This window comes from Malus domestica, chromosome 13 (assembly GCF_042453785.1).
Source record: "Malus domestica chromosome 13, GDT2T_hap1".
NCBI classification, from domain to species: Eukaryota; Viridiplantae; Streptophyta; class Magnoliopsida; order Rosales; family Rosaceae; genus Malus; species Malus domestica.
In genome coordinates, this window is record NC_091673.1 from 17356276 (window position 1) to 17369074 (window position 12799).

Sequence of the window (12799 nt, forward strand, 5' to 3'; positions counted from 1 at the left end):
TGTTCAAATCTCTCAAAACATTAATCTTTACCAAAATCCAGCAGGTATGCCATGCAATAATGTCAATGACAGAATATGGAAGCATCAATATAACAGGTGACATAATGAATAAACCGGAGACCCTGCAGTTAGTCCTGTATTGTTAATTCTATAGCTCAATATCCAATCCAGCCAGAGTCACCACGGTGACCTGTACGGTGCTACTCTACACATAAGTCGGAACTACCTGAAGTAGTCTGTACGACAAGATTGGTGAAATAATACGCTCTAGTGATTCTCTTACCAATCATCTGAGCGCATAATCTAAGGTTATCTACCAGTCGGAACCACCTCTAGTGATCTGTACGACTAGCATGTCGGAACCCTCTCATGGTCTGTACGACATGCACCTACTTGGATCCAAGGTGAGCATGCGGTGCGGTGAATACTATAAGCACTAACACCAGGGGTGCAGGTTATGAGCTCTCAACACAATTCACATCATCAATAATTCACATGAATAACATAAAACTCACATGTGCGTCCACATCACCAATTCACATACATATATGGATCAAATATCAATTCATATAATTCACAATATGCATGCATGACATTTTAAAACATACTTTCATATAAATTCAATTTCTGGGAAAAATCAATAGTATATAGGTATAAATAGAAAACAACTGCCCACTCACTGGTAAGTCGATGGGTCGTAACCCCTATGACGTCCCTAGATGCGCTTGTCCTCGGGATAGGTGTCACCTATATGCGAAACAACTATAAAAACGTTAATTAACGCACATAACCGACAATTCGAAATAACTTCTCATACGGTGCTCAATTTGGGTATATGAATATACCACAGTGACCTACTCGACGTTACAAACGTCGACATGTTTTAGAAAAATTTTTGGGCTTGTCACGCGCCCCCACGCGCATCTCCTACCTTGGGCTCGCCAGACTGGTTTTTCCGGTGGCTGGAAAACTGGGGATTTTTCAATCTCCTTGTTCTCCATCATTCCTCAACCTATTTCTTTGTATTTTATATCAATTTGAAGCCCTCAACATGTAGAATCACGTTAGACTAATTTAAGGCTCTAAAAATAACGAAATCTCACCAGAAAAATTCCAAGAAAACCGGCCAACTTTGAACTCAATGATCCCGACGTCCAAAACCTTCAAACTAAGCACTCCGAGCTTCCTTAGGACCTCACTAAGCTCACTATAAGCTTAGAATTTCCTGAAATCCAACAATTCACGTGTGCATGAACAGTGATCTCAAAATGGGTTTCGGATTTCACGTGATATCGAGGGTTCCAAGTTCTAAAAATTGCACCAATGAACTCACAAGCTTGCAAGGATTCACAAACTTACCTTTTTGAAGTCGATCCGTGAAGGTTGGAGGGTTTTGGTGCCTCGCCTGTACGAGTCAAGAGGGAGAGAGGAAGAACTGAGAAGGGGAGAGAGATAGAGGGCATGGGGAAAGGGACAGGGTGTCCCGTGTGTGTGTGTGTGGTCCCTCAAAACAATTCCACTCTTTAATTCTCTAACCACACAAATATACACATATCCTTTAATCAAATTCCAATTTTTCCAAAACTTAGGGAAGAATATATATTATTCATAATATGTCACACCCATACCTTAGTAACCGCCATAGCAGTTTCGTTGTTTCACAACCTCGAGAATAGAATCTCGGGACGGGCTGTGACATTTGCTCTGTTAGAAATATACAAAAATAGAAATCATCTAACCATTTAATTAGCAATATCATAATTTTGTTGTTTAACTAACGAACGTGATTATATGGATTTAGTTAATTTTTTGTAAAAATATCTTTCAAGAGTGATCTAGAAAATAGATGATTCAGATCGTTATAAAACATTAAAGGATAAGAAATGAAACAGAGAAAATCTAAAAAAAATGTTGCTAGGATTTCTTTTTTTACTAATGTTAGGTAGACCAAGTTTTCAACCATGTGATGTGTCAATAATAGAAAATAAACACGTTAATCAATATTTAAGTAATAATTCAATCATCAATAACGATGTCATATGGTTTGGAAAATATGATTTAAATGGATGATTTCCCTAGCATTATTGAACTTTCGATTTCCCAGCTAAACTTTTTAATTGAAAAATTAAGTATTCAAACTAATTTTGTTTTGCCGATTACCCTTTGCTGTTAGTTTTTCATTCATTTCATCCAAATTTTTGTTAAATGGAAGCATGTGCACAACATGTGAGGATACTTTGGTTGCTTCATTCTTTAAAGTAATTGAAAACCCTATATTTCTAAAATGTTGACCTGTGCAAATATGTGTGATTCTATAGTTTCTATGTCTGATGGTTTAGCGAAGTGACACTTTTGTCCTCAAATGAGTTTCACGTGGTGTACACATGATAAAAGTTAATGCTAATTTGGATGGAATCTATGAAAAACTAACGATATGGGGAAATCGGCCAAAAAAATTAGTTTCCTTAATTTTCCAATTAAAAAGTTTAGGGGGGGGGAATCGAAAGTTAAGCGAACGTTCAAGGGGAAATTAGTAGTTTATTCTTCTTCTTCTTTTTTATTTTTTTATAAATAAGTGAAAATGAGAATTGGTAAATTCTTTGATCTAGATAATTTATAATAGGGTAATGTTAGGGAGACTAAATTTTTTAAACCAAATGATGTGGTTGTAGATGATTGGATTATTAATTAAGTGTCGATTAACGTATTTGTTTCTTATTGGTGACATATCATTTGGTTTGCAAATTTAATTTAAAATTTTGGTCTCCCTAGCATTATCCTTTATAATAAGGGTAATGCTAAGGAGATCAACTAAATTTGCAAATGAAATAATGTGTCACCAATAAAAAAATAAGCATAATAATTAACACGTAAGTAATAATATTTCAATCATCAACAATCATATTATTTAGTTTACAAAATTTAGTTTAGAAATTTAGTCTCTCTAACATTATCCTTATATATTACTGTTTGTACCATACTTAGGGCCTCCGCATTTAGACCTCATATAAATACTCGAGGGACTCAAATGTAATTATGTAATAAATGATGGGGCAAATATGCAATAAGTGAGGAGCCCTTATTCTATAAAAGGACTCCTCACTCTCCTCATTAGGAGGTCAAGGCTTAGGCCATGGGAAGAGAGAAAATAGGCTAGAAAGCACACTGCCTCTAGCCTTCTTGTATATTCACCATTCAGAGTGAAACAATATAAATATCAGTGTGGATGTAACCCAAACATTGGGGTGAACCACGATACATCTTGTGTTCTTTACTTTCTTGCAGATTCACGGTCAGATTTACGTTGTTCCAAGACCCTCCGGTTTTGTGCATCAACATTTGGCACCGTCTGTGGGAATCGACACGAAAAGCTATGTCGGTTCTCTTTCATTTTTTCACCTCCGCCGTGAATCTGCAAAAAACCCAGCACTACTCATGGCAATGACTACCTTCTACTTCCTCTTCAATCGTAGCATTTGCTGTTCCCTTTTGCTTCGCCACTGCTTTAACACCCGATCAACGGTAAACATCTTTACCGGAGATCTAAACGTTAACGGCATTTAAGCGCAACCTCTACGACCCAATTGGCGTGCTGGACGGATGGGATGCGTCCACGCCGTCAGCCCCGTGCGACTGGTGTGGCGTTGGCTGTGAAGATAACCGAGTTCAGGAGCTCCACTTGCCTCGTCTCCACCTCGGCGGCCGAATTACTGACCACCTCACCGACCTACGAGACCTCCGTAAGCCCAGCCTCCACAGCAACAACCTCAACGACTCTATACCTCTCTCTCCCTCTACCTGACAACTCTTGAGAAACAAGAGTCATCTGCTCATTCGGTATAATCATGTCCTGCTTTTTCGAATGGATCTTCTGGCAACAGTGGGTTCTCTCTCCATGTTTCATCTATGTACTCAAGGATGACAAAGGACTCTGCAATTGGTTTTTCGCCGTGCACAAGAACGACCTGGATCCCGACTCCAACGTCCTACACAGCTATGCACATAGTTGGCAACCTTATCGGGCTGCTTGACCATCTGGGTATTGACCAAGTTTTCCTGGTCACCCGCGACTAGGGTGCCGTCATGGCCTGGTGGTTCTGCCTGCTCCGGCCCGACCATGTCAAACCATTGGTCAACATGAGCGTGGCGTTCAGTCCCAGGAACCTTAAGAGAAAGCCTATCGATACTTTCAGGGCACTGTTTGGCGACGATTACAACATTTGCAGGTTTCAGTTGCCAAAGCCAACAACTCAGTTGGAGAAGAAGAACACTCAGGCCTCTGAGCATGCTGCTGCTTCTCCTTCTTGCAAATAGAGGATGGTTTGGAAAGGACACAGGAAATGGAGTGGGAAACAAAACCCCACCCACTACTCGATCAGTCTCGGAGATCATTGCAGAAAGCAGAAAAAAATCGAAAATAAAGGCAGAAAGCAAAAGTAAAAAAAAAAAAAGGAAAAGGAAAATGAAGTATGGAGGTGGAGAGAGAGAGGCGCGGTGGAAAGATAAAAGAAAAAGGAAAACTCTACAATACTCATTAGACGCAGTGCACACCAACCATCTGCAATTGTGATCACATGGAAAAAGATAAGCATTTTATCTTTTGGCTGATTTATTTAAAATTATCATTGTTTATTTAATATTTTATTATTTTATTTGTGTCATGATGACTAATTATAAAATAATAATTTTATTATTTTTATGTCATGATGACTTATGATTAAATAATATTATTTCTGATATCACATGATTATTACTACGTTATTGATTTATACAACATGTGATTTATCAAACAACTGAATAAATCATTTATTCATGATTATACACACACACACACACACACACACACATTTAGGCGATACCTAATATATTGTTGATTTATGCAGCATGTCATTTATCAAATAACTAAATAAATCATTTATTCATGATTATATATATATATATATATACACACACACACACACATTTAGGCAATACCTAATATATTGTTGATTTATGCAGCATGTCATTTATCAAACAACTGAATAAATCATTTATTCATGATTATATATATATATACACACACATTTAGGCAATACCTAATATATTATTGATTTATGCAGCATGTGATTTATCAAACAACTGAATAAATCATTTATTCATGATTATATATATACACACACATTTAGGCAATACCTAATATATTGTTGATTTATGCAACATGTCATTTATCACACAACATAATAAATCATTTATTCACAGAAGGCACACAGTACAATATTTTTACCTTGACAAACTTTGTCAATTTGATTTATTCATTATACGGTCATACTTATACTGTCATTTATTGTCAGGAATTATTGAGCAACTAGATCCACTGATCAACATTGTTGCTGATTAAAGAAGTCTACCAACTTATAGACTGATGAGCCACGTGCTCATGGTGATCTCTTGTTTGACCGGACACCCACTTGCTTATCACCAACCAGGTGATCCAAAGTACGTTCAGTACTCTAAAATTATTCGGCACTCTGCCGCTATTATCACCAACTAGGTGATCAAAAGTACGTCCAGTACTCCAAAATTATTCGGCAGCCTGCCGCTATTATCACCAACTAGGTGATCCAAAGTACGTCTAGTACTCCAAAATTATTCAGCAGTCTGCCGTTATTATCACCAACCAGGTGATCAAAAGTACAACTCGTCCTCCAAAAAATCATACATGAGCATCACTCATGACAATCACCATCATACATGAGCATCACTCATGTCAATTAACATAAACATTCATGAGCATCACTCATGTCAACATCCATGAGCATCACTCATGTCAATCAACATAAACATTCATGAGGATCACTCATGTCAATCAGCTTCGAAAGCTCCATTTACAGAGCTCTAGCTTCGAAAGCTTCATTTACAGAGCTCCAGCTTCGAAAGCTTCATTTACAAGAGCTCCAGCTTCGAAAGCTTCATTTACAAAGCTCCGACTTCAAAGCTTCATTTACAAAAGCTCTAGCTTCAAAGCTTCACTTTCAAAGCCTCACCTATAAAACTTCACTTTCAAAGCTTCATCTACAAAGCTTCAGTGCATGGTATACAAAAACCGCCTCCGAACAACCGCCACTTCGGCCCATACATGGATTGAATTTGAAGTCTCCAGCCAACAAACTCTGTTGACTGAAGACTTGGGGGATTACACTATGTACCATATATTGGGCTTCCTCAACTGGGCCTCATGAAAAATACTTGGGGGACTTAGCCTATTATTTATGGACTGAGGAGCGAACCCTTATTCTATAAAAGGGACTTCCTCACTTTCATTAGAGAGCACTCATTATTCATGTATTGAGGAACGAACGCTTATTCTATAAAAGGGACTCCCTCACCTTCATTAGAGAGCATCGCCGCCTGCTGAGCAACCGCCTCGCCGCAAGCATCACTCCTAACCCATCACTTATGTATTGAGGAGCGAGCCCTTATTCTATAAAATGGACTCCTTCATCTTCATTAGAGAGCATCGCCGCCTGTTAGCAACCACCTCGCCGCGAGCATTACTCATAACCCATCACTTATGTATTGAGGAGCAAGCCCTTATTTTATAAAAGGGACTCCCTCACCATCATTAGAGAGAATCGCCGCCTACTGAGCAACCGCATCGCCGCGAGCATCACTCCTAACCCATCACTTATGTATTAAGGAGCGAGCCATTATTCTATAAAAGGGACTCTTTCACCATCATTAGAGAGTATCGCCGCTTGTTGAGTAACCGCCTCGCCGCTAACATCAACTCTAGCCCATCATTTATGTATTGAGAAGCGAGCCCTTATTATATAAAAGGGACTCCCTCACCTTCAACGCCACAAGCCGAGCCAACCAAGGTAACATAAGCCACAAGCTGAGCAGTCTCGCAACATAAGCTACTTCTAGTTGAGCATCATTTCACATTGAGCACTGCCTCATATCGAGTATCAGTTCTAGACGACATCTAGTTACTTCGGCCTACACATGGACTGAATTTCAAGTCTCCAGCCAAAAGACTCTCTTGACTGAAGACTTGGGGAACTACTGTTTGTACCATACTTAAGGCCTCTGTATTTAGACTTCGTATAAATACTCGGAGGACTCAAATATAATTATGTAATAAATGAAAGGGCAAATATGTAATAAGTAAGGAGCCCTTATTCTATAAAAGGACTCCTCACTCTCCTCATTGGGAGGTCAAGGCTTAGGCCATGGGAAGAGAGAAAATAGGCTAGAGAGCACACTGCCTCTAGCTTTCTTGTATATTCAACATTCAGAGTGAAACAATATCAACATCAGTGTGGATGTAGCCCAAACATTGGGGTGAACCACGATACATCTTGTGTTGTTTACTTTTTTGCAGATTCACGGTTTGATTTACATTGTTTCAAAACTCTCCGGTTTTGTGCATCAACAATTACTAATAATTGTTTCCAAGTAGATAGTAGTAGAGGTCCTCGAAGTTTGGTGCACAAATGTTACGTGTCCTAGCAGTTCTCTTATTTGTTTCCAAGTACAAGTAGAAGTACCACTAGAAGTAGAAGTCCTAGAAAATAGAAATTCCCAGAACCCTAATCAAACTGCAATATATAATGTTACTCAGTACTACAGTCTGGTGGTATTCTTTTCACTTGAAAGTGAGAGGTCTTAGGTTTGAATATTGTAAATAGCGAATTATATACCAAATTAGGCTTTCTATTGCGTGGCTTAGCCAAAACTCCTCGTTCCTTAGTGTAAAATATCGATGAACTAAAAAAAAAAACTGCAATATATAATGTTTCCCTCTACCCTTCATAATTAACAGGTCTCTCACCCAATTCCAATCGCTAGGTTTTCATCTCTAATCTCTCTCTCTCTCTCTCTCTCTCTCTCCCCCCGTCATTCAGTCTCTGGTTTTCAGGGCATTCTTAGGATTTTGAATCAAGTAGTTTTCCTCTAGGCTAGAGATTTTTGAGACTTTCTTGGTTCAGCATTTGATTTTAGGGATGCAGCTAGCGCCATGGCTAAGTCTCGGATAGTTTTAACAATGTGGATCTCCGCCGCGAACCGCCGAAATTCAGGTACAGAATTTGGGGACATGTGGTTTAATTATGGGATGCAGTTTTCGTCTTCGATCAGCGTTTGATTCCTACACCGTTGCTTGCAAGGCATTTTTTGAGCATGCACCGTCTTAATCTGATTCCGGTTGGGGTTGAGAACAAGAAGCTTTGATCGATAGAGTTTTTGAGATACGTTTTTATCTTTTCTCCGAGGAACGACAGAAAAGATTGTTCCTTTGCGGAGATTTAAGGTTATGGATCCCTGTAGTGATTTGGAAGACGCTGGCGTTGTGGAGAAAGATCCAACTGGGAGATACTTGCGGTATGACGAAGTGTTGGGGAGGGGAGCATTCAAGACTGCATATAAGGCATTTGATGAAGTCGAAGGAGTCGAAGTAGCTTGGTGCCAAGTGAATATCAAAGGAGTAGAAGAAGTGGAAAGATTATATTCGGAGGTTTATCTGCTGAAGTCACTGAAACATCAAAACATCGTACAGTTCCATAACTCTTACGTGGATGATAAGAACATGACCATCAACATGATAACAGAGTTATTCACTTCCGGGAGCTTGAGGCAGTACCGAAATAAGCATAAGAATGTCGATACGAAGGCCATCAAGAATTGGGCGAGACAGATTCTTCGAGGCCTGGACTGTCTGCATTCTCACAATCCTCCAATTATTCATAGAGATTTGAAGTGTGACAAACTTTTTGTCAACGGATTTAATGGAGAAATTAAGATCGGAGATCTCGGATTGGCGATAGTCATGCAGCAGCCTATTGCTCATAGCATAATTGGCACCCCTGAATTCATGGTTCCAAAGCTTTATGAAGAGGAATACAATGAATAAGTCGACATCTATTCTTTTGGCATGTGCATGCTAGAGATGGTGACTTGTGAATACCCTTATAGTGCATGTAAAAATCTGGCGCAAATTTACAAAAGTTTACCTCTGGTGTAATGCCTGCTTCCCTGAGTAAAGTAGACAATCCTCAAATCAAGCAGGTCATGGAGAAGTGTCTAGTTCCAGTTTCTATGCAATTGTCTGCGGTGGAAGTCATGAAAGATCCAATCCTTGAAGGGGTCCAGCTGTGATCTTTCACAACTACACAAGTTGTTGAACTTGCCAGACCCCGCATCTAACTCTTCAGTTCTGGAGTTACAGGGTTTCTCTAAGAATAATGAGTTCAGGTTAAGAGCGGGGGAAAATCCCGTTAACACAGTGTCTTTAACTTTGCTCATTGCTGATACATGTGGTCTTGTGAGGTATATCAGGTTTGAGTTCTATCTCGAGTCTGATACTGTGATTTCAATTGCTGGGAGATGGTTGAGCAACTTGATGTTTCACATCGAAGATGTCTCTGTTGTAGCTGAGTTAATTGATAACTTGATTGTGAAGCTTGTACCTGGATGGAAACCTTCATCGGAGTTGTCTCTAGCGAACAAAGATGGGTATGGTGAGCTAAAGAGGGAGCTTGATGCTATTGGTAGCAGTATTTCTCGAAATTAAGGGAAGAAGACATGCAGAGTGCAAAGAAGAGTTGGATAGCAGAAAATGTTTGGCCTTGTACATACATTTGCGTTTACGGTTAGTAATGAAGATTTTCTTGTTCCTAAAAAAAAGTGTTTCTTTTGCCTACTATGTAGGTAACTTTGTGGCGCATGTGGAGGTAATTTTTCTCTCTGCTCTAGGCATAGTTAAAGATAGGATAAAATTTGTTTTGTATCCAAGACGCCATTTTAGTAGCACCATCACCTCAATACTGTCTATTACCAAGTTATTGCATGTACGTATTCTTTGAATGATGGTGCTGTTTTTTTCCGATAACAAGATAGAACTTCCCCATCTAAATAGCTCATATTTATGCTTGCTAAAATTAAAGTATGTTTAGATTATGGGGTACCAAAACGTAACATTATTCTTATAAACATCTGTGAACACTAAATACATGTGAAAAATTATAAAGTATTAAGCCAGAAAGCATTCTAACATAATGATTAAGACCTAAACTAGGGTTCCGCCCTTCACATACTCGGTGAAGGCCAAGGCTACGAGACCCAACATGGCCATCCTTCCATTTATGAGCTCAGCATCTGGGGTCATGATCCCATCCGATTCTGATTCCACGCTGAGTCCTTTAAATAGAGGAATCAATGATGCCACTGTTAGCAAAATACTAGTTCCAAGGAACAATGAGACTCCACCATTGGATATCTGAGCGAACACATCCTGCCCCTTGTATAGTTCCGTTGCTATAGCTGAAACAAACCCAACCATTGCAAGTCTGCCGTTGATCCTCTCCGGCACTGGCCCACTGAATGCAAACAAGTCTGAAAACTTTGTGCTAGCCTGCTATGAGATATGTGTCACATATTATCCATGTGTGAATGCCACAATAACAACATATTGCTATGGAACTCCTTTCCAGTACATATATACATTGGGGTAGCTAAATTTAATCTTTGGATAAATATTCGTGTACTGCTCTCGAATAAATTGGTTGGACTTATATCAATACCGACATACAAACTTGTAGTTCCTTTGACGAAGTCCCATTATCTTGATTTTAAAGTTTTAAATGTACAAATGCATAATTAGCATGAGTAAGGTAATATTCATCAAACTTTTAATGGTTAAGACAATACAACAAATAAATAACGGATCAATTCAAGTAACACTAGACACTTAAACAAAACAATACCTTGCCAGGAGAAGGTGTAGGAGGTGGTGGTGGTGGATATTTTGATGCATTTGTAACTGTAGATGGTTGTTTCTTTTGACCATCCTACAAATGAAAAATAAATCAGATATAGAGCGTAATTAGTATCATTATTTTATAAATATATGTACTTAAGATGCACATATATAAGCCAAATAACGAAGAAGACAGAAGAATAGAATAATTACCTTGGCCATTGAGCATATCCTTATTGGAGGGTAGCTGTGCACAGTTGGTGCAACAAGGTGGTTCACTCTAACTGATTTATTCTTTCCCGCTCCATAAGCCAAGGAATTAGGTAGGAATGTTGAATGCATGAAAGTTGCTGATACGGCCATTGTATATATATGTATTTTGGTTCTTGGTTAAACACTAACAAAAAGATCAAACTCTAAGCTTTTGGAGACGTAATTTGTTCTTACTTCTTGATATCAAAGTTTGAGCACCTTAGTTGCTTTTTATAAGGTAATGGTGCCCTAGTGGGGGGAACTCTTTAAGCGGTGTATAGTTTGGCACCTCATCACCTTTTTACTTTCCCAGTGACACTTGACCACGTCTGTTATAAAAAAAAATAACTTACTCGAAACACACATTGTGTAGCTGTAATTATATGACTACAGAAGAGAATAAAAAGAAGTATACTTCTCTTGAAGGAATGAGAGGCCGACGTACATGCATGGCTGCAGAACATACAACATTACTATCTAGCCAGTAGTGACCATCATGGGGTCACATTAATTTGTCGGGTCTTCAAATTTTTATGATCTTTTGAGCAAGGGAACGATGTCTCACGGGACCACGACTCCTTTCAGCTAAGGAAAACTGTATAGCAATAGCAGACACAATTGCACTAGAGAACGGATCTTTATGCTACATTTAGTTTCGTCCGCAAGAAAATGTTAGATGAGCACTTGGTGGCCCACTCTGTCGGTCACTTTGCGTAACTGCACTTGTTTGATAGCTAGGACAGCTTTGTTCGTTTGGTCTTGTCCATATATACCAGGTGCATGGTACGTATAAGAGACGTGGCTCCCCGCACACACTATAACCTCGCACACAGGGTTGGTTAATTTGTAGTTTGTGTTGTAAAATTGACGGTGGATGTAGTGTAATAAATAAACAAAACACAAAATTTACGATGTTCCTCTACAGTCAATGTGATTGGAGTACGTCATGAGGACAGTATTGATTTTTTCATTATAATTAAAAATAATAAGAGTACAAAGATAATTCTTCAAAAAAACAACCGATTAAAAGGCAGTGAATCTTTTTTTTTTTATGTTATAAAAGACAGCGAATCTTTTTTTTTATGTGATCTGAGGGACGTGGCTCCCCAAAAACAGCACAATGAACAAGTCGAAGAATTAATTCTGCTCCCTTTAATTTTTCAAGGTTTTTACTTTTCTAGTATTTTCAGCGTAGTGTAGCTCTATGCACAAGTACACAATTAATATGAATTAGCACCAAGTTTAATTCTATATTGCAGTATGCGTGTATGCGTTTTTGAAACTATTTACCGTTTTTATACGACGACTAGCTAGTTTTTACCTTTTGGGTCCTAGTACATGTGTTAACATATATGAACTTGAAGCATAAAGCATTTGATACGGGGATGTTACCAACCTTCACCTTATAAGTCCTTTATAATTTTAAAATTTCTGCACTGTTATTTAATAATAAAAAAAAATATTTTCACGGCCATTGTTAATCCAACAATATCCTCCGGATCCTTTTTGTGAGGTCAGTTCATTGTACATTGTGTGATCAGTTTTCGTCAGGTACTGTTTGTGTTCAATTTTAAATAAAAAAATTAAAATGATTTCTGAGTGCACGATGTACGATGAACGAACACTATTCATGAATCCCTAAGATTCTCACAAAGAGGATCCGGATTCATCATTAATGATGTGCTCTCTCAGAAATATATAGAAATAGAAATCATCTAACCATTTAATTAGCAATATCATAATTTCATTGTTTAACTAACGAACATGATTATGGATTTAGTTAATTTTTGTAAAAATATCTTTAAATAGTGA

General features: G+C 38.4%; 1 protein-coding gene and 1 pseudogene across 2 annotated transcripts; one reads left to right on the plus strand and one right to left on the minus strand.

The window, feature by feature from the left end:
• The first annotated feature begins 8155 nt into the window (after positions 1-8155).
• Positions 8156-9886, plus strand: LOC139190492 (serine/threonine-protein kinase WNK8-like; annotated as a pseudogene).
• A 55-nt stretch (positions 9887-9941) lies between these two features.
• Positions 9942-11205, minus strand: LOC103424066 (early light-induced protein 1, chloroplastic-like). 2 transcript variants are annotated; one of them, XM_008362140.4, is made up of 3 exons: positions 10949-11205; positions 10743-10826; positions 9942-10393 (listed from the first exon to the last, which is right to left on the minus strand). In XM_008362140.4, exons 1-3 carry the CDS (start codon positions 11096-11098, stop codon positions 10046-10048), a joined length of 582 nt encoding a protein of 193 aa, XP_008360362.3. In that variant the 5' UTR covers positions 11099-11205; the 3' UTR covers positions 9942-10045. The 2 variants fall into 2 exon arrangements, with proteins under 2 accessions (XP_008360362.3, XP_008360363.3); XM_008362141.4 differs by having other exon boundaries at positions 9942-10390; positions 10949-11204.
• Between the last annotated feature and the right edge of the window lie 1594 nt (positions 11206-12799).

Bases quoted from the DNA above. Each gene is read 5' to 3' on its own strand.
- LOC103424066 (XM_008362140.4), bottom strand. From the start codon at position 11,098: ATGGCCGTATCAGCAACTTTCATGCATTCAACATTCCTACCTAATTCC. The intron at 10,827-10,948 runs GTAATTATTCTA...TTTCATTTGTAG, and splicing joins GGATATGCTCAATGGCCAAG to GATGGTCAAAAGAAACAACC. The intron at 10,394-10,742 runs GTATTGTTTTGT...CATATCTCATAG, and splicing joins CTACACCTTCTCCTGGCAAG to CAGGCTAGCACAAAGTTTTC.